At 35.2% G+C, this 22,968-nt stretch overlaps 1 protein-coding gene across 1 annotated transcript; it reads left to right on the top strand.

Annotated features, from left to right (window-relative positions):
• Positions 1-1,878: 1,878 nt before the first annotated feature.
• Positions 1,879-22,568, top strand: LOC127871556 (dynein axonemal assembly factor 4-like). Its single transcript, XM_052414602.1, has 11 exons — positions 1,879-2,070; positions 3,067-3,217; positions 4,435-4,568; positions 5,103-5,213; positions 11,968-12,064; positions 14,061-14,194; positions 16,742-16,842; positions 17,419-17,499; positions 18,631-18,703; positions 19,230-19,335; positions 19,885-22,568. The coding sequence occupies exons 1-11, from the start codon at positions 1,948-1,950 to the stop codon at positions 19,989-19,991; spliced, it is 1,218 nt and encodes a 405-aa protein (XP_052270562.1). The 5' UTR covers positions 1,879-1,947; the 3' UTR covers positions 19,992-22,568.
• The last annotated feature ends 400 nt before the right edge of the window (positions 22,569-22,968 follow it).

Raw genomic sequence — 22,968 nt, 5'->3', positions numbered from 1 at the left:
CAGTCGGAAAAGCTAAACAAAAACGCGACACGACGGGTCCAAACTTAAACACAAAAAAAAACATTGAACGAGTGGAAGGGACAAGTCCCGTGGCTAATCGTTGAAAAGATTGAAGGGGAGACCCATTTTAATTGTGAAATATGTAAAAATTCATCTAAGGCATGCAATCTATGCACAGTTTGGGCATATGAAGGTATTTGAAAAATAAAATTGTATAATACTGAAAAGACACTGTTGAATTCGTATAAATAAAGTTGCTAGTATGTGTATTTTGATTTTTTTTGCATGAAAATAACCATTATTATTTATTTTTAGGTCATTGAGAAAAAAATAAGAATTATTTTTCAAAACTTAGTAGTAACGTTAAGAATAAAATTTCAGAGTTAAGAATTCTTTTTGAAAATCTGGTAGTAATTTAAGAATTTCACAAAACCTTATCTGGAGCTCTGTAAATATATGTATAATATTTGCTTTGTTTGCTTTTTTCCATATTTATTGCAGAATGTATTAATAAAATTTCATTCACTTGTTTAGAACAAGTACAAAAAAATTATTTTTTTCGGCACCCTAATAAAAAGTTAAGGGTCGGCGCCGATTCGGGAGACACGGTCGGGCGACCGGAAACCGACCTATTTTTTTCTTGGCCACATTCGAGTTCGTGTACCGGTACGGTTGGCGGTGATGGGATGACGTGTTCTCTTTTATTTTTTTTTCGTTCATGTACTTCGTTCCCATGCTAATTAAATCTGCTAAGGTTGCACATGACATATCGAATTCGAAACATTAAAATGCACAAACTATATGAACATATATATACCTATGGATAGCAAGCCCAGTCCATAAATACCACATTGATATCTTCCCGAACGATTTCACTATATATTTTACCAGCGAATAACACCCACCTGCAAACAACGACCAGCGACCGCATTTTTACATTCCAAAAAGTCTAGTTCTTCTTGAATGCTCTGAGCTTTTATGAGTACATACTTACAGCTCAGACCCGGTGTGTCAGAAACTGGGAGTTGGATTATTACAAAGTTCTATCCCAAAATCCAGTTTGAAAGCTAATTAATACATGAGCGCTTAGTAAACTGTTTATTGCATTATTTCTGGTAGGCAGAGCCTAACCAATCACTAATTTTAAAGAAACTGTGAACACAATTCATTCACATAAATTTGATATACAGAACGATCAACATAGTATAACAAAAGAAACTTTTTCCATGATGTTCCATTTATAATTGTTCAACCGTACACTATGGAGTGGTAGACTCACTTTCATTCTTCGGCAAATGCACTGTAAAACATTAACTTAGGTGCCAAGGTAAAACAAAGATTGGGTTAGAAAAATTTCAAAGAACGGTAACACTTAGGCGATTTAGTTAAGCTGGACTTTGAATTCACATTTGAGATACCCGCGCATTACGTTGATACCGAAAGATGCTGTGAACGGATAATGAATTAATTATTATCTCTCGATCCAAAAATAACACACTATCCGGACAATATCAGATCGAGCGTTTTGAAGTCCTGGACCCTGTAAAACATTGCATGACGGTCGGTAATTTCTTAGACCGAAGTTAGTCATCCACTGAGTCAAATTTTTCAACCGATCCTCATGTGTAACTGGGTAACAACTCACAAAGCGGGTCGCAGACTTGTTCACCGACTTTTGTAAACTTCAAATGATTAAAGAATATCTTAAACTGATAATTAAACGCATAACATTATACATTTATGAATAGTAAATGCTCTAATGTGTGCGTTAACAAGTATACTAGTCTTTGGAGAAACAAAGTATTGACGAACAATGGAACGACATAAATAGGTACGAAGTGTTTTGCAAGTTTTATAAACGTAGAAAATCATGCACCGTATCAAGGATAAACAAGTCGGAACACGGGGAACAAAATTTGTAAAATTTGAGTTTTCTATTACACGAACATGCCTTTAATAGTAAAAGACTTCTCTTGGGAACAAACCGACAAAGTTTTGTTTATAACCGTTCCATTGAAAGGAGTAAAAGCGAATAAGGTGGACATTTTTTCATCGGAAGAATACTTGAAGGTATTTCGGATGTATAAATACTTTGGATAACATGAGCATATGATTGCTAAGGTATCTTTTATTGAACCGAAAGGTAAATCGTACATTTATTTCACATTCCTAGAATGTTATTTTATTAATTTATAATTAAATATAGTAAAACAAGGAAATGTTCAACTTTTATTAAAATATTTTTTTAAATTTCACTTCTTAAAAGGGTTTTTTTTTCCTTCTTTATTAAGTACCCATAAAAGGTTCTCACAATTGAGAAAAAAGTTCAAAATTCCCTATTGATATTTAAACAATTTCCAAAGGGAAAGAAAATTGCATCAATTTCATTCCAAAAGTGCCTCATCTGCAAGTGACCAAATAAAATGAGCACTAAAACTAAACATTGCAAGCCAAAAGGCATGTAAATGAATATTTAAATTGGTTTCTGAAATTAATACCAAGCAATTAAAAAAGACCCTTTATTCCCAATCTGGAGGTTTTAGGACAGGAAATTTCCCAATTTCAGGGGTTTTTAGCGCACATTTTCCCAATTTGTACAGTACATTTGTACTGGTATTTTCCCAAAATGGGCTAAAAAAACGCTGTAGTATGTTAGAAATGCAAATGATATAGTCGCACAAGCAATTGAAATGTAAATATTTAGTTTCTTCTTATATGATATATCAATTTGTTTTGATGGAATATTCAAGGGGTTTAAGTCATGGTGGAAGAGACACTGGCTTAAATAGAGAAAATCTAATTTGTGGATGATCTTTATATTATACAATAAAGTGATAGGTTATTAAATATTCAAGGGATAAGTTTATTTTTTTGGAACACTGCATGAGTTGAAATGAATATTTAGAATGAATGTCGATTTACAGCTTTTCACTGAAAAACAACCTACATTCTGGGAAATTTGAATTGTATCATGTACATAAGACAATGTTGGTTTGTGTTTTTAAGAAACGATTCTACACCATTTGTTTGTAACATTATTCCATATTTCTCTTTTTATTTGTTCAGATTAGTTACCCACCATATTTGTTCGAGTGTTTTCTGTATGCCCCCGTGCATGATTCTGACAGCGTTGCTCAGATTGGGAATGGGGCAGTGGTGTTCAAGCTGCTGAAGAAAGATGGAGAAAAATGGCCTCAACTTCAGTCTGACATAATTAGTAAGAATGCCTGCTTTTAAATATATTAAGTTGACTTTGCCGGCTATATTAGTTGGTAAGCGCCGGACTACAAATCAGAGAACTTTGTCATATATTTAGCCTGTCCTCATAACTTCTGTGGGGATTGTAATTGAAATCTTTTCTACAGCTATTTGCCTCCACCCAATACCTCTTATTCAAGTAAGGCAGTTGACAGATACTTTCATAAGTATTTGAATATAGTACTGAAAAATCAGCAAGCCCAGTTAGTGTTATTTGGTAAACTGACTGCCAACATATATTTGAAATAGTGTCGAAAACTGCAAACATTAACAAATAAACAAACATTCTTAAGTATATATACATAGGCTGATATGCATGAAAACACTTTTTATGCCCCACAAAGGGTGGCATATAGTTTTTTAACTGTCCGTCAGTCCATCTGTCTGTCCGTCAGTCAGTCTGTCTGTCTGTCTGTCTGTCCGAAAACTTTAACATTGCCCATAACTTTGCAATATTGAAGATAGCAACTTGATATTTGGCACGCATGTGTATTTCATGGAGCTGCACATTTTAAGTGGTGAAAGGTCAAGGTCATCCTTCAAGGTCAAAGGTCAAATATATGGCTTCAAAGCGACGCAGTAGGGGGCATTGTGTTTCTGACAAACACATCTCTTGTTAAGTGTAATAATGTTATACTTCAAAGACTTAGTGTCCGGTGGTAGTGCTAGCCTTTTGAAGTTCCATGGTGCAATACAACCGTTAGAAAGTTATTTTTACAAAATACATCTTTATCAATATTTGCCCTTGTTATTTGTCAGCTCTTTCTTATGAATATCAATTTAAAATGAAGAGTTAAAGCCTATGCTATAAAGGGTTTTGAATTCTACCTAGACTTTGACTTTTGTTCAGACTAACTGTGAACAAAAAATTCCATAAAAGCGGCTGGTGTCGTTCACTGCACAAGCTGATACTGGGATGATACTTTATGCACATGCATAAAGGCCAGTTTGCCAGAGACTGGCTCATTTAAAGACTGAGCCTTCATTTATTTTGTTTTGTGCATCATTTGATTAGTTTTTTTAACTTTCATCATATTGAGTTTGAATATACACTACGAACGAGCTAGATGTAGCCGTTGTCTTGTGTTATATTCTCAGCACAATATATTTTCAAGAGTTACAGTAATAGTCCTCATATTGTAACTTGGTATGAATTTTTTTACTTTCATTTTTCAGATGACAAAGATGCAATGAAGAATAAGCGACAAGAGTCATCTAAGAAAGCTGAAGAACGTTTGAAAGAGCAATCAAAAATGAAGGATGAGGTGAAGAGAGAAAATGAGCAGTATGCATTGAAAGAAATAATGAAGGTGAACTTTTTTTATTAAAATAAAACAGGCTTTGTCTGAATTTTTGTGCTAATTAAAGTTTGGTAAATGATTGAGTTGAATTATATAATAACACTTGCATCAGTTTCCAGAAAATTGTAACTAAAACGCTCAAAATACTTATCACTCTAATGGGGTACAGACCAGTTACAAGTTTAAAAAATAGGAATAAGTTTAATCATTATTAATAAACTAAGCAAACAAAAAAGTTTTATTGATATTACATACATATTTTAAGGTGCCAATACTAGTCTTTTTATTAAAAAAAAAATATTTGCTGTTCAATTAATATGAACTCGACATTTAAAATAAATTTTTGAAATTTACATACTCTAAGTTTGTAGCGAAAAATGTTTTAAACATTGAAACATAAATACTATGTTTAAGAATAATGGAATGGTTTCATATTATTGGTAATTGTGGTATTGAACAACAGTGGTGTTGATAACAATCATAAAACGCAGTATTAAAACATAGAAAAATAAATATGTAAATGACTGCTTGATTGCCCCATAGGCTGAGGAGTCTGAACGTGAGCGTATAGAGCAGCAGAAAGAGTCAGAGAGACGTAGAGCCACTGAGGAACTGGAGGTGTGGAAGGAAGAGCAAAAGCAGGCAGCAGAACTGGTATGTATACAGCAGTGACTGAGAACTTAAAGTGGACCTAGAATAGAAAGTATTTTTATACCCCACAAACGAAGTTTAGGGGGGTTAAGGGGAGTGAACTTGTCTGTCGGTCGGTCGGTCAGTCTGTCGGTCCGTATTAAGTGTCCGCTCTCTAATTCAAGTAGTTTTCATCCGATCTTCACCAAACTAGGTGAGATGTTGTATCTACATAATGTCTAGGCCAAGTTTGAACATGGGCAAAAACTAGGTCACGGGGTCACTTAGTGCGTTTTAAACATTCAGCATGTTGTCCGATCTCTAATTCAAGTAGTTTTCATCCGATCTTCACCAAACTTGGTCAGAAGTTGTAACTTGATGATGTCTAGGCCAAGTTTGAACATGGGCCTTGCCAGGTCAAAAACTAGGTCACGGGGTCACTTAGTGCGTTTTAAACATTCAGCATGTTGTCCGCTCTCTAATTCAAGTAGTTTTCATCCGATCTTCACTAAACTCGGTCAGAAGTTGTATCTACATGATGTCTAGGCCAAGTTCGAACATGGGCCTTGCCGGGTCAAAAACTAGGTCACGGGGTCACTTAGTGCGTTTTAAACATTCAGCATTTTGTCCGCTCTCTAATTCAAGTAGTTTTCATCCGATCTTCACCAAACTTGGTCAGGAGTTGTATCTAGATGATCTTAAGGCCAAGTTCGAACATGGGCCTTGTCGGGTCTAAAACTAGGTCACGGGGTCACTTGGTGCGTTTTTTAACATTCAGCATGGTGTCCTCTCTCTTATTCAAGTAGTTTTCATTCGATCTTTACCAAACTTGGTCAGAAGTTTTATCTAGATGATCTGAAGGCCAAGTTCGAATATGGGCCATGCCAGATCAAAAACTAGGTCACAGGGTCACTTAGTACGTTTAACACATTGAGCATGGTGTCCGCTCTCTATTTGAAGTAGTTTAAATCCGATCTTCAACACACTTGATCACAAGTTGTAACTAGATGATGTGTAGGTCATGTTCGAACATGGGCCATGCCGGGTCAAAAACTAGGTCACTGGGTCACTTAGTGTGTTTTAAACCTCACCATGTTGTCTGCTCTCTATTTCAAGTATTTTTTATCCAATCTTCACCAAAATTGGTCAGAACTTGTATCTTGATAATGTCTACGGCAAGTTTGAATATGGGTCATGCCGGGTCAAAAACAAGGTCACAGGGTCACTTAGTGTCTTTAAAACATTCAGTATGTTGTCTGTTCTCTAATTCAAGTAGTTTTCATCCAATCTTCACCAAACTTGGTCAGAAGTTGTATCTAGATGATGTCTAGGTCAAGTTTGAATATGTGTCATGCCGGGTCAAAAACTAGGTCACGGGGTATCTTAGTGCGTTTTAAACCTCACCATGTTGTCCGCTCTCTAATTCAAGTAGTTTTCATCCAATCCTCACCAAACTTGGTCACAAGTCTTATCTAAATGATCTCTAGGACAAATTTGAACATGGGCCATTCCGGGCCTAAAACTAGGTCACGTGGTCACTTAGTGCGTTTTTTAACATTCAGCATGGTGTCCGCTCTCTAATTCAAGTAGTTTACATCCGATCTTCACCAAACTTGGTCAGAAGTTTTATGGAGATGATCTTAAGGCCAAGTTAGAACATGGGCCTTTCTGGGTCAAAAACTAGGTATAGGGGTCACTAAGTACGTTTTAAAAATTGAGCATGGTGTCTGCTGTTTTTTGTGAAGACGAAATGCAAAATATTATGTGATAATGCGACATGTGGGGGTATTCGTCACGTCTGTGACAAAGCTCTAGTTAACATTAGTACAAATAACTGAATAAGGCATGTGAAGACAATGACTTAAAACCAAACAATATTATTTTGTGGCTCAAAATTTTCAGACATACATATTTTGTTCTTAATTAATTACTTTAAATTATTGGACAGTTTATTATACAATTCTTTTTTACCGGAATTCTGCCCTGTTGCGTTTATCTGGTGACACTTTGATCATGCATTTATACAACCTAATTAAGGTAATAAAACCTAGCCAATGAATGCAAAAAGGCAATCGACCATAACATTTGCATTATAGGGTAAATACATGTGTATCGGTAGTAGACAATTGTTTCACCCAAGAGCTTCAAGTGAAACATATATAAAAGTAATTTATGCTATACCCCACTGTATTTTACAAGCATATGCTATTATTCATTGATTAATAATGCATACCCATATTGATTGTTGATGCAATATTTGTTTGTGTCTCAACATTTTTGGACACCTTAATTTGCAAAATATTTTGTGTATCCTTATTTAAAGTAATGAAAGAAAAATGTGTCAGTTATTGAAAACTTAGTGTTATAATGGTATAGTTAAGACAGTCTATGAAAAACAGGCCTAATGCATGTGCAAACTTTAATTCCATATTAGCCTGTGCAGTCCACACAGTCTTAGTGGAACAACACTTTACAAAAATGCATTTAGTCAGGAAATTCCCAGAGCTCAGCTGCTGTCAAAAGACTAAAAGGTCATTCAACTACCTTGAAATGTAGGTGTCCGAAAATTATATTGAAATAAATGCAAAAAATCAATGTACAATAATTTTCTTTTGATTTTTAGCTCGACTATTATATATGAAATATATATAGTGGAGCTATCCTACTCACCCCGGCGTCGGCGTGAGCGTCTGCATTAGCGTCTGCGTTAGCGTGCAAATGTTAAAGTTTTCGTACTACCCCAAATATTTTCTTTGTCCCTTGACATATTGCTTTCATATTTTGCATACTTGTTTACCAACATGACCCCAACCTATAAACAATAGCAGACAACTCTATCAAGCATTTTGTCATAATAATGGCCCCTTTTCCACTTAGAATATGCAGCAAATGTAAAAGTTTGCGTACTGCCCCAACTATTTTCAATGTCAATTGACATATTGCTTTCATATTTTGCATGCTTGTTTACCAACATCACCCCAACCTATAAACAAGAGCAGACAACTCTATCAAGCATTTTGTCATAATTATTGCCCCTTTTATACTTAGAATATGCATATTGATAAATCTATGTTAAAGTTTGCGTACTACCCCAAATATTTCCTATATCCTTTGACATATTGCTTTTATATGTTGCATATTTGTTTACCAACATGACCCCAACCTATAAACAAGAGCAGACCACTGTATCAAGCATTTTGACCCCTTTTACACTTAGATAATTGAACCTTTTGCTTAAATTGCCATAACTTCTTTATTTATGATCACATTTTATTATAACTTTGACAAAACAACACTTACCTGAATACCACAATGGATTCCACCCAAACAATACCCCCAACCCCCCCCCCCCCCAATTTTTTTTTTTTTTTTAAACATCATCTAATAATTACCACACCCCCACATTATACCCCCCTCATCCCCCCCCCCCCAACTTTTTTTTTCTACATCATCTTATAAATTACCACACCACACATTATACCCCCCTCTCACCCCCCCCCCCCCAAAAAAAAAATTATTTTGTATTTTTTAAAGATCGTCTAATAGATTATTGATTATGAACAATTTCCCCATGATGGCTTACGTTATACTGTCAAGCACTCGAATAGTCGAGCGCGCTGTCCTCTGACAGCTCTTGTTCTTTTTCTGCTTGAAAAATAAATTAATAGAACTTCACAGCTTTGTCAACTCTTGCCTTAAATGATATATAACAAAAAGTAATTAAAGCGCTGAAGGCAATGAATTTGTTCGCTGTTGTATAATCTTAGACGCATCTCAGTTTACAAAATTATGTTATAGCTTTTTATATTGCAAGTTTAAAATGACCACAACCAATTCAAATTTATAAAGAGTGTGTCTTAAAGCTTAAATAATTGATACAGCTAATCAGTGTGCACAGGCTAATCTTATTAACCAGGTTTTCCGAAGGAAAAAACTGGTTATTAGATTGGCGAATGCGGTCGGGCTGGCTGGCTGGCTGGCGGAACAAGCTTGTCTGGGCCATAACTTTGTCGTTCATTGTGAGATTTTAAAATCATTTGGCACATTTGTTAACCATCATTAGACGGTGTGTCACGCGAAAAAAATATGTCAATATCTCCAAGGTCAAGGTCACACTTTGAGTTCAAATGTAAAAAATAGCCATAAATGAGCTTGTCTGGGCTATAACTATGTCATTCATTATGAGATTTTAAAATCATTTGGCACATTTGTTCACCATCATGGGACGGTGTGTGGCACGAAAGAATCACGTCAATATCTCCAATGTCAAGGTCGCCACGACTAAAAATAGATTTATTTTAAAACAAACTTACAAAGGGGGTTAATATTGTTTGTTCATTTCAAAAGTTCAGTTTGAGTTGTCTCCCTTTATCAGATTTTTTTTCACAATGAAAACCTGGTTTTGTGACATTTTTGTCCCTTGTTTGACATGCATTAAGCCTCGTTTTCCCTGAAAGCAGCCTAGACTGGCCAACGTTGTCTTACAAGCTGTTAAATACTTTTGAATACATACACACTATGTAGTGTATAATGACCAGTGGGAACTATAAACAGGCAGATGCGGTGGTAAGCCCAGACGCTGTTAGCATTCGTTGTCTGCTTAATTTTACTGCAGTTATCCACACAGGCAGTCACGGGTTTCAGTTCCTAGCGTAGTTAAGCCCATACTGATTTGCAAAATTGCCTCTACATTATTTGTGAGCTTACGCTCACAAATAAAAACTGAAAACATACTGCTTCCTTTATAGGTCGACACTGTTTAAAACGCTGTTGGGCGACTCCATTACTTTCTACCTGTATACATAGTATACCTGTATACCTGTCTACCTGTATACCCAATTACGCGAATGTAATGGTCAATTGCCCTCAGGCATGCATCTACATGTATCAGGTTTTATGACAATAATCTGGTTGTAAAAATTCATGATTGAAGTGTCACAAGATAAGCGAAATCAGGGCAAAAGTCTGTAAAATAGAGTGGTGAAATATACTGTCCGAAAACTAAGAGAATTAATTATGGACGAAATTCTGTATGTCTACAAATTAAGAGTCACGAAAAATAATTATTTTGGCTAAAAAAGAGGGTGTCCGAAAACTAAGAGTTATTTTTCATCTCTGCTGAATTAGTAGGCAAAGCAGGAGTACAATTTCGACAGTTTAAAAATCTTGCATACATCTACAATGTATTGCAAATTTTCCGCCAAGCTTATTCAATCTTTTAAGATATTATTAACAAACTCTGATGGATATTTGTCTTATTACATAATTAAAATATATTATGTTTAATTTTCAAATCAGTATTGTTTTTCTAAATTTCTCAATTTAGATAAAACTCATTACACACTTTTATACTATCAGGTTAAGATTGTCAAAATAATCCTCATGGCATGAACTCAGCTTTATTTCAGCATTGCTGTAATAAAAATGTCATCTTAGTTAGTACTATCACAGTCTGTCTTTCTTTCATGACATTATTTCATGTGAATCATGTCTTTATGCTGTTTCTTCTTTCTCACCGCCCTGTTTGCTTTCTGGTATTCTGCCCAAGACTCCTGGCTGGTGATCTTCTCTTGCGTCACCCATGGCTTGTTCTTCCTTCTCTCTTTCCCAAAAACTTCTTCGACCGATGACAGCAGGACTTCCTTAATGTTTTTGGTGATAGTGTCAATGTCATTGTCTACTATGTTCAGGGCTGCAAACTTACTACCTATCAGTGCTTGAAATGTCTTTTCTGCTATCTCCGAATCTTTCAGTTTCTCCATTTAAAATCGTATCGGAGAGTTCATGGTGATGCACTTGTTCTTAAGCTTCAGCTTGATGGTGGTGAGTACTTAGTCATGGTCTGCGCCAGATATATGTTTTTGTGTTGGCCTTGTTTATGTTGATTATGAGGATGTTTTTACAGGACCTTGACTATTATGTGCTCTTACTCTTCATAAAACTGTTCACTCGCTTGCCTTCATAGTCTGACGTAGGTGCGACACCTGAATAATAATGATATTGTGAGGTCTTGTTAAGATAAGGATAGAGATGGGCTTGCTTAAGACTGGGGTGCAACCGATAACGCTGTTGACAGCCTTCTTCCTTACGATGAAAGCAACCCTGTGGCGATGTTTCAAATTCTCCCCGCTGAATCATATCTTGTGGCCCGAGTCTGATGATGTTTCTCGGAAGCAATGCCCCCTGACCTCGGCTAGTCAGATGATGCCCCAGCAGTAGCACTTCAGCTTGTGCATAAGTTTGTGGATCTTGCCACACGCATTGAGTCTTCTTACACATCATGTTCCTATGGTTGTTTCCTTTGTTGCCAGCTTAATTAATTTATAAGCTATAGTTGCTAACTTGTGTCATCCACCCTTGAGACTTGCAGTGGAGTGCGCCGTCATTGTTATTCAGGTTTGGTATTCTGTTGTCTTGTCCTCATAATTTCCTTTCAATGGGCTTGAGTAGCTGTTGGCGGCGCCTGTCTCCTCTCAAAGAACTGGAGCAGCTGGTTGTACAAAACGTGCCTGCCCCCTCACTTTGTTTTGCCTGCTAGTAGAAGTGGTTACTAGGGTGTTGTTGGGTCAAGATACTTGAACCAGAAGTTGAGAGTTGAGTGTCAGGTGAGAACCAGTTGTTTCTGTTGTTTGAATGGAGATGCTGCAAACAACAATAGTGTAAAGAACTCAAAATGAAACACCGTTAAAATACAAAATATCTCAGGCAGTTGTGACTGCTCCATATATTTTGTAAATGGTTTAGGCAAAAATGCAGTATTTATACAATATAATTGCAGGAAAAGCAGAGGTTGTTAGAAGAAAGACGCAAAGAAGAAGCAGCTGAAAGAGAAAAGCGAAAAGAACAAGAAAGACTCCATAAGAGACAAACAAGAGGTAAATAAGCGTCTGTATTGAAGCATCAGTTCATCCAAGAATTTAATAATAGAATCATCATTTGTGTCATTAATGCTTCAAAATGTTTTAATTCTCATCCATGAATTCAAAGTGAAATTCAAAATAGCTGGACTCATTAAGAAAAGAGATATTTCAAGAATATTCTTTAATCTATGTTTTTGGTTCAGATCAAACGTCAGCTGTGCTAGTGCACTAATTATTAGCTCATCTATTTTTTGAAAAAAAATTATGAGCTATTGTCATCACCTTGGCATCGGCGTCGGCGTCTGCGTCGGCGTCCGGTTAAGTTTTGCGTTTAGGTCCACTTTTCTCAAAAAGTATCAATGCTATTGCATTCAAACTTGGTACACTTACTTACTATCATGAGGGGACTGGGCAGGCAAAGTTAGATAACTCTGGCGTGCATTTTGACTGAATTATGTGCCCTTTTTATACTTAGAAAATTGAAAATTTTGGTTAAGTTTTGCGTTTAGGTCCACTTTTTTCAGAAAGTATCAATGCTATTGCATTCAAACTTGGTACACTTACTTACTATCATGAGGGGACTGGGCACGCAAAGTTAGATAACTCTGGCGTGCATTTTGACAGAATTATGTGCCCTTTTTATACTTAGAAAATTGAAAATTTTGGTTAAGTTTTGTGTTAAGGTCCATTTTATTCCTTAAGTATCAAAGCTATTGCTTTCATACTTGCAACACTTACTAACTACCATAAGGGGACTGTGCAGGCAAAGTTATGTAACTCTGACTGGCATTTGGACGGAATTATGGGCCCTTTATACTTAGAAAATTGAAAGTTTGGTTAAGTTTTGTGTTTTGGTCCACTTTACCCCTAAAGTATCATAGATATTGCTATCATACTTGGAACACTCGCAAACTATCATAAGGGTACAGTAAAAGGACAAGTTGCATAACTCTGGATGTCATTTTTACGGAATTATGGCCCTTTTTTGACTTAGTAACTTTGAATATATGGTTAAATTTTGTGTTTCGATCCACTTTACTTCTTAAGTATCAAGGCTATTGCTTTCAAACTTCAAATACTTTCATGCTATCATGAGGTTACTGTACCTGGCAAGTTGAATTTTACCTTGACCTTTGAATGACCTTGACTCTCAAGGTCAAATTATTAAATTTCTCTAAAATTGCCATAACTTCTTTATTTATGATTAGATTTGATTGATACTTTGACAAAACTACTCTTACCTGACATACCACAATAGACTCCACCCAAACCATCGCCCGTACCCCCCCCCCAACCCCCCCCCCTATTTTTTTTTTTTTTTTTTTTTTTTTAAGATCATCTCACAAATGACCACCACACCCTCACACTATAACCCCCCCCACCCCACCCCCTCCCCAATTTTTTTTTTAAACGGTTAAAAAACAAAACTATTTATTTTGATTATTTATGTTTGAAATACCGTCCAACCATCGCACCCAAGAATCCCCCCCCACCCCCCCTCCCCCCACCCGAACCCCCCCCCCCCCCCCCCTATTTTTTTTTTTTTTTTTTTTTTTTTTTAAGATCATCTCACAAATTACCACCACACCCTCACACTATACCCCCCACCTCACCCCCCCCCCCCCATTTTTTTTTATGAAACGGTTAAAAAACACAAATATTTATTTTTATTATTTTATGTTTGAAATACCGTCCAACCATCGCACCCAAGAATCCCCCCCCCCCCCCCCACCCCCCGATTTTTTTTCCCCTTTTTTTCGCATTTTTGGAAGAAAATGTAATAAATGTCCACACCCCCACACAATGCACCGCTCTTCACTCCACCCCTCCCTCCTTTGTGATTGAAAATGAGAGTCCCTTAACCTTTAAAAAGAAAATAGATGAGCGGTCTGCACCCGCAAGGCGGTGCTCTTGTTTTTTAAAGATGCAATACTATTGTCTGCAAAAATAACTGAACAAAAAGATGTTTAAAGTCCATTGATATTCATTCTTGTTGCTTCTGTAATTTAAGGCCAGAAAGCCAGTATATTTGAAGAGACAGCGCAGGGCGCACCAAAGCGTGAGACTGGGAAGATAGCAGTGTCCTTCACCCAGCGTCAGTTCCCCACCCCTGAGAGGGAGTCAGTCAGACCAATGGAGGATGAGGTAGGATATGAGTGGAAAATAAATGATTACTGGAGCCATTATAGGAGGTGGAACATGAAACCAATATCAGCGCTTGTGTTAAGTGTTTTCTGGGTGTAAATTATGCCACAAAATGGCAGTCATATGTACGTTTCACAAATGTGGAAGTCCCTTGGACTTCCAATAATCTCTATATACAATGTTTTCTTATCTACACTGGGCCCGTATTCACCAACCGATTTTTAGACTTAAGAATAGACTTAGAACCAAGAAAAAAGTGTTCAGTGTTTGAATATATACAGGCCTCCACTGGTGATTATGTCATTAACAAAATGTTCTATATGAAAAATAATATAGAAAGAGGTGTTTACTGCAGAGTTTGATTCAAAATTGAAGATATTATTGAATATTCTAATTTAAAGAATTTTCTTTATTCTTAGACTTAAGTCTAAGAATTGTTTGGTGAATACGGGCCCTGGATATACAAATCTCAACAGTTAATCTTGTCATTCATTCCGTTAATGCGAAAAGAATACACATTTAAGTTTCAAAATAACAATTCACATGTATTTTGTGCTGTCCGTCTGTTGATAAAAGCGTGCCAAAATTTTGATGCATAATGTACAGTGTCAGGTGTTCAGCATGGTTGTATTGTATTGATTTAATTATGTAAAAGTTTTTTAGTTATTTTTAACAAAATAATATTTTAAATAATTTAAGGGCATTAAATGATACATGAAAATAAGTATGTTTGATATAAAAAGGATGTGTAAAGTTTTTATTCGGTACTAGGTAAGATTTACAGAAAGATGAGTTTTTTAATTCTCAGAGAGTCACTTGCATTTTTGCAAGTGTTCTCTTACATTCAATCTAATTATCTTAATTTAAATTCATCTGTTGATAGGTATAAGTTATGAATAAATATGAACAGTGCTTGATACTCGCACATTGCATCACCTTATACACTCTTGTTCAATGGGAATCCCTGAATCCCACAATTCACTTTGTATATGCAATTGAAACATATTTGAAACATGTATGTATCTGGTAATCAACACATACAGTAGGGTTTACTATAATGCTGGAATAAAAGTTGAACTTAAAGCTTTATGTCTCAGACGTGCCAAAACTTTAGGCTTGGAAGTCAGGACTACATGTACCAACTTTTGAAAGCTAGCAGTATCACTGCTGCTTTAGGAAGGATTGGCATTATTTGCTCCCTATCAAGTATTTATGGTAATGTTAGCACACCAAACTTTTTTCATAACCCAACAGGGAGGTTCTATATTGGAGTTAGTCTGACAGTCTCTTTCTGAGAACAAACTGATATAAGTTTTTGCAGCAAGAAATATCGACATTTCTTAAATTGGAATACTTCGTCATATGTAGTCACCATGAAGTGTAGATGTGAAAGACATTTTTTCAATAACATTGATAAACATACTTTAGATTAACGTTTACTCACCTTTAAAACATAGCTGACAATCTATTGAAAATGCTTTTTTTTAGCTCATCTATTTTTTGAAAAAAAAGAGCTATTGTCATCATATCATGAGGGTACTGTACCTGGCAAGTTGAATTGATCTTGATCTTTGAATGACCTTGACTCTCAAGGTCAAATGATTAAATTTTGCTAAAATTGCCATAACTTCTTTATTTATGATCAGATTTAATTGATACTTTGACATAACAACACTTACCTGACATACCACAACAGACTCCACCCTAACCATCCCCCACGCTCACCCCAGAATCCGCCCCCCCCCCCCCAATTTTTTTTTTTCCCCCCATTTTTTTTATTTATGAAAGATCATCTTATAAATGACCCACACCCTCACACTATACCCCCCTCTCACCCTTCCCCGACCCGACCCCCCCCCCAACAACAAAATATTGTTTTTTTAAACATGGTTAAAAAACACAAATATTTATATTTATTATTGTATTTTTGAAAGACCTTCCAATCTTCCCAACCTTGAATCCCCCCCCCCCCCCCTTCCACCAAAATTATTTTTTTTTGCATTTTTTTCTTTTAAAAAGAAAAATAGATGAGCCGTCTGCACCCGCTAGGCGTGCTCTTGTTTAATATACACCACAATATGAGATAGGGCAATATAAGCTTTTCTAAAATTATGTCTATACATGCACATACAATTGGAAAATGTAGAAAATGTCTTATTGATTATGGATATCCAAACTTGGTTTCTCTTTTTCACTATAGTTAAAGAAGCAAGCCGAAATGGATTTCATGTAATTTTTAGTGTTTCCAGTGATTTATACCTTTATCCCATAAGAAGCAAAGTGAAAATGTGCAAACAGCATATAACCAGAACAGCCTGCAAGTAACTCGCAGTCTGTTCAGGTTTTATGCTGGTTGCTGCTCATACTGTGCTTAGATACTGTATCTAAGGTATGAAACTGAAACCTTTTAAACTTGGATCTTGTAAGAAAGGCCTTTAATAAAATTGAACTTTATGAGGGACTAGAAATGCATCAAAATACGTATCTAAGTGGTAGAGGGTAAAGAAGAAGCCAAACTAAATTGGTTGTTGTGTTTCTTTTTTGCAGTGGCTCAAGAAGCAGGCTGAGGCGAAACGTATCATAGAACTGGAGGATGAGAATCTCACAGAGGAAGAGCGCAATCCAGTCTGGCTCAGAGATAAGGGGAAGTAAGTGTGTACAGCCAATGTTGGCTCAGAGATAAGGGGAAGTAAGTGTGTACAGCCAATGTTGGCTCAGAGGTAAGGGGAAGTAAGTGTGTATAGCCAATGTTGGCTCAGAAATAAGGGGAAGTAATTGTTTACAGCCAATGTTGGCTCAGAGATAAGGGGAAGTGTGTACAGGGAATGGTGGAAAGTTCGAAATATAGATTAAATTTGCAGGAATTATTTTCTTATTAAATATAAGTGGATTTTTTGTTTAAAAAAAAAAAACTTTCAGGACTTAATGTAGTATAAAAGAAACAAAATTCATTAGAAATACTTGTAGCATGTCAAATATATTGCCAGGAAATCTAGATATAAATAGCTAGTGCTTTGGTTAAATAAGATTTTTATTTTAAAACTAGGTGGAACATAATTTATTTACTTTCGTTATTCAAACTTTAATAATACTAATATAATAAAGTACACTTGCTCATAATAATGTGCATATTACCTTTATTCTTGTTATAAATCAAGATAAATCTTTACTTTAATGTTTTGTAATTGTTTGCAGTGAGTTCCATGTTTTGTAATTGTTTGCAGTGAGTTCTTCAAAGCTGGGAACTATGAAGCCGCAGTCAATGTGTACTCCCATGCCTTGAGACTAAACAACACACTGTACTCGTATCCTTTCAGTTTAAGAAGATTTAAGAAATAGTAAGGTATCCATTTTTTGCTGATGTAAATCTTTCACAAATTTGATGTTTAAAATAAATTTAATTTTTAGCCACTGTCCATCAACAATAAGTTTATAAACGCTTAAATGACATCAGTGCCAACAAAAGAAAAAAAATCCACAGCATAGTATTTTATGGTAATATTTACATTTCATCATGCCTCTGTTCAAAAGAGCTTTATACTTAAGTAGAATACTTACTGTAGGCTGTAGCTTATTTATTACAGAGGCATCAGTTGCTATAACATGAATAGCAACAAGAAGAAAATACCAAATGAAAGCTCGGCAGTTTTCGGAGCAAACCCGAGGTATTGTCATAGCCAGCTCGTCGTCCGCCGTCCGCCATAGGCGTCGTGCTAAAACCTTAACATAGGCTCTAAAATCAAAAAGCTTCCACCTACAACTTTGAAACTTCATATGTAGATGCACCTTGATGAGTTCTACACGCCACACCCAGTTTTGGGTCACTAGGTCAAAGGTCAAGGTCACTGTGACCTCTAAAAAAAAAAAATCTGACAAGCTTTCGCCGCCGAGCGTAGGCACCCGTTATGCAGTGCTCTTGTTTGTTATGTGACAGATTTAGATGAATGGAACATTTAACATGCATAGTTTCAAGAGTTAAAGGAACTTGTTAACAGTTTTGCTAAATGATAATTAAAAAATATATATATCATAGATTAAAAAAAAATGTATGAATTATATTAAAAAAATAAAACAATCATTTGTTTGGTGAAGAAAGAGACCCGAGCTAAAATAAAGTTTGGAAGATTTCTCTTTAACCCATTTATGCCTAGTGGACTCTCCCATTCTTCTAAATTGGATCAATTTATTTCCAAAATTAGGGATGTCTAGTATATTATTTTTTTACATGTATATTAAGAACATTTCTTACAGAAATTCATTTAAGCAAACAGCGCAGACCCTGATGAGAGGCCGCATCATGCAGTGTCTCATCCGGGTCTATGCTGTTTGCCTAGGCCTTTTTTCTAAACGCTAGGCATAAATAGGTTAAAACTATAAGCATTCCAGCTACAACATGCTTCTAGCAGAACCAGATTAACTTCCTTAACTACTTGAAGATGTTACTCCAACCGAGCAGCCTGTCATCTGAAAATGCGAAACTTCTTTAAGTGTATTGAAGATGCATCAAGGGTAGGTTTCTTAACATTATTACTATGTTTCTTGTGAAACAAGCATCGAAGTGATTATTGAAAAACTTTTGAAAACTGCAAGCTGTGATTTCTGATATTTATACTTGTTTGTATAAAGCTTTTTTATCTGGTTTGATATTAAGAAACCCATTCTTAGTCCAAGAATAGTTAAGTAAAACTGAAATAAACATTTTTCTAATGGAAAAGCAAGCAAGTCACTCATTCAACTAGATAAATAAGTGTTGATAGTAAAATTTAGATTTATAGCCCTTGGGTGATCTATTAACAATTAAGTACTTTCTATTCTCTTTCAATCATCCTACATTAAACCTGATTAATTATATGCATTAACAGAACAAGTATTGCTGATAGCCAACAGTGGCCATTACTAGTACACAAACTCTCTTTGTACTTAGAAGTAATAACATTCATTTGTGAAAAAGAGCACAAATAACAGATAAATTGACCTAAATAGGTTGTTCAATTTTTGTAAATAAAATCCCTAACTTGTGTATGCACAATTGAAGGCCCTAGAGCTCTTGGTTCCTGCTGTGCCACAGAATGCAGACAATCGGCTCAAGTGTCATGTGCGGCGGGGAACGGCATTCTGTCAGCTCGAGATGTATGTAGAAGGTAAGCCTGATAACAGAGTTTGCTAGTTAATTCATGTTTTTGTTGTTTTTTTTTAAATTTCAAACAGTTTTAAAGTCATCTCACATTGGTCACTTAATCCTTTGCATGCTGGGAAATTTGTCGTCTGCTTAAATGTCGTCTGCTGAATTTCTAAAATTAGCATTTCTTCGATTTTTTTCAAAGAATACTATCAGAATAGCAAACAGTTTGGATCCTGATGAGACGCCATGTTCTGTGGCGTCTCATCTGGATCCAAACTGTTTGCAAAGGCCTTTAAAATTCGGTTCCACACTGAAAGGGTTAACCAACTAACACTTTTCCTGGGTTAGCTAGTAAACTAAAATGCACATACTCATGCCAGTAATTGACAACTGCATTACTTAAATCAGCAATTAGGGGGAATAGTGGCCATAGAAATATTTATATGACCAAAGCCCACATAACACACTACCAGCTCAGCTAGCCTTAATTCTTAATACTGGATACTCCTTTCATTCCTTATGACTGTAACTACAACAGCTTACTGTATGATATTTCTGTGCCTCTTAGGTCTCCAAGATTACGAGGCAGCCCTGAAGATCGACCCAAACAACGAACAGTTGCGGGCAGATTCTGAGAAAATCAGGCACATCATCCAGACAGAGACTGTGAGCTGAGATCTGCCAAGATGGGAAACCAGTTAAATGAAAAGAGATTTTTGTCAGGTCGAAACAAGTGTTGAGTGCAAAACTGTGTTCTCTGACATTTAATAGAATGTTAAGCCAAATGGTTATTTTCAAGGTTAACTTGAGCCAGATATTTAGTATCAGCATAAAAAAGATCTGATACAAACTGTACACAATATGGACTTGTACAAGCCTGCTCCAATTTTCTATTTTTCTCTCATCAAAAGGAAAAAAATTATACAGAACTCCTTAAAATATATATAAATATATTTTACATATTATTTTTTTTTAATAAATATGTTCGACCTTCTGCTATATTGAGTGTAAGTATTGGAAAAACTGATATTGATACTAAAAATAGATAATCATTTGCGAACATACAACCAGTTTTTAGTTTCATTTTGTTTGTTGAAGACTTCGTATTTTTTTGTTAGCAAATATATACATACATATATATAATGTATTGAAGAATCAGAATGCTCAAACTGTAACTAATTTGTACATTCAGTTTATTGTGAACAGTGTCAAGTTTGTACCATTTCAAACAAAAATGTGAGCCATGTATTGTGTAACTTCAATAGAAAAATCTTAGCCATGTATTGTATAACTTCGATACAAAAATGTAGGCCATGTTTTGTATAACTTCTATAAAAATGTAAGCTATGTATCATATAACATCGATACAAACATGTAGGCAATCTATTGTATAGCATCGGTACAAAAATGTGAGCCATGTTTTGTATAACTTAAATAGAAAAATTTGAGCCATATATTGTATAACATCGTTACAAAAATGTGAGCAATGTATTGTTTAACTTTGCTACAAAAAAATGAGCCATGTATTGTATAACCTTGATAGAACAAGAGCACCGCATAACGGATGCCACGCTCAGCTGCGAAAGCATGTCAGAATTTTTTAATTTTTTTAGAGGTCACAGTGACCTTGACCTTTGACCTAGTGACCCAACAAGAGATGTGTTTGTCAGAAACACAATGCCCCCTACTGCACCGCATTGAAATAACATTTCTATTTATCATTTGATAGGTATAGAAATCATCTTCCTTTAAAGGTTATTACTTCCCTTGAATTTTGTCCAATCCAACCATGGGGGGCGGGGGTCTCACAGTCAATTATGACCATGTCAGACATCACTGACAACCAAGGCCTGTGGTTTAAAAGAGATCATAGCCAGAGTTGATCATGTATCTATGGACATAAGTCCACAGGTATGTGATGAACATCAAAGAAATTATAAGGATATCATTAAAAAAAACTTTGACAAATCAATCATTTGGGTTATAAATAATCAAAATAATAAATCTGTACAGTAACTGTGAAAAGAACTTCAATTCTTGGTAAGGAAATATATAATATGAGATTTATAATTATATAAATTACTTCCCTTGAAAATAATTGTCTGTAAAAAATCTCTATATTTTTAGTAGCAAATAATTAAAAGCCACTACAGTGACTGTAGATTCACCACTCAAAATGTGCAGCTCCATGAGATACAAATGCCAAATATATAAAGTGGCTATGTTCAATATTGAATAATTTTCTCCCTTTTTAAATCTTATTACTTCCCTTAAATCTGTATTTTTTACCATAGACCGTAAAGGATGACCTTGACCTTTTACCACAATGTGTTTGTCAGAAACACAATGCCGCCTACTGCGCCGCTTTGATTTATTTAACAAAAATATATACGTGGGCAGGTCAGACAACTATGTCCATTTAAAGCTTATTACTTCCCTTGACTTTGTTTTTTCGACCCTAGACCTTAAAGGATGATGTTCACCTTGAATTTTACCACTCAAAATGTGCAGCTCCATGAGCTACACATGCATGCCAAATATCAAGGTGCTATCTTCAATATTTAAAAAGTTATGGCCAATGTTAAGGTTTTAGCACTACGCCTACGACGGACAACGCGCTGGCTATGACAATAGCTCGGGTTTTCTCCGAAAACAGCCTCGCTAAAAATGTGAGCCATGTATTGTATAACTTGGAAACAAAAATGTAAGCAATGTTTTGTATAAATTTAATAGAAAAATGTGAGCCATGTTTTGCATTACTTCGATAATAAAATGTGAGCAATGTTTTGTATATATTTAATAGAAAAATGTGAGCAATATATTGTATTACATTGATACAAAAATGTGAGCCATGTTTTGTACAACTTCGATAGAAAAATGTGAGCAATGTTTTGTATAATTTCAAGAGAAAAATGTGAGCAATATATTGTATTACATCTATACAAAAACGTGAGCCATGTATTGTATTAAGTTGATCAATACAAAATTGTGAGCCATGTATTGTTTAAACTTTGATACAAACCCTTTAGCCATGAATTGCTCTTCATACAATTTATTTAACTCTGCTTCTAAAATATGGTGCTGAATGCAAAACATCCAGAAATTTATTATGATTGTGTGTACAGTCACACATTTTCTTTCATAATTACAAATTATTTCATTGACATGTCTCATTTTTTACTGTATTTATTTTATTATTTATGATGGAACATGTTTTTTGTTTGATGTTTGTATAATAAACTTTAAGCAATTGTTGTTACTTGTTTTCAGGTGTCTTTAGTTTTGAGGCATTCACAAATGGTGACCTGTTTAGTTTATTTCTTTTAAGCCATGATTTTGAATGAAAAGGGAAATACATCCTTGGGTTTTAACGTCTTTTTGATTTTAAATGATATTGCATAATAAAGTTGTATTTTCAAATATAAATTTGCTTCTTAAGAGATAGTTTAAAATCAAATATAATAATTTGCTACTCATCAATCTATAATAAATAAACATGTACAGACATCATTAAAAATGAAATAGTTCTAAAACGATTGCAAAATAAAGCTGTGCAGGCATTGTTACTATTTCATTCAAATGTATTTTGGGTGTACATGCATGCAGACCAAGCTTGTTTATAGTGAATAACTTGAGTTTGGATGGACGTAGA

The sequence above is a fragment of the Dreissena polymorpha genome, chromosome 3, assembly GCF_020536995.1.
Source record: "Dreissena polymorpha isolate Duluth1 chromosome 3, UMN_Dpol_1.0, whole genome shotgun sequence".
NCBI classification, from domain to species: domain Eukaryota; kingdom Metazoa; phylum Mollusca; class Bivalvia; order Myida; family Dreissenidae; genus Dreissena; species Dreissena polymorpha.
This window is presented reverse-complemented; position numbering and strand designations above follow the sequence as displayed.

Excerpts from the sequence above, each read along its gene's own strand:
- LOC127871556 (XM_052414602.1), top strand. The coding sequence starts at position 1,948 with ATGCCTTTAATAGTAAAAGACTTCTCTTGGGAACAAACCGACAAAGTT. Across the intron at positions 16,843-17,418 it reads TGGCTCAGAGATAAGGGGAA|TGAGTTCTTCAAAGCTGGGA; the intron begins GTAAGTGTGTAC and ends AATTGTTTGCAG. Across the intron at positions 19,336-19,884 it reads GCTCGAGATGTATGTAGAAG|GTCTCCAAGATTACGAGGCA; the intron begins GTAAGCCTGATA and ends TGTGCCTCTTAG.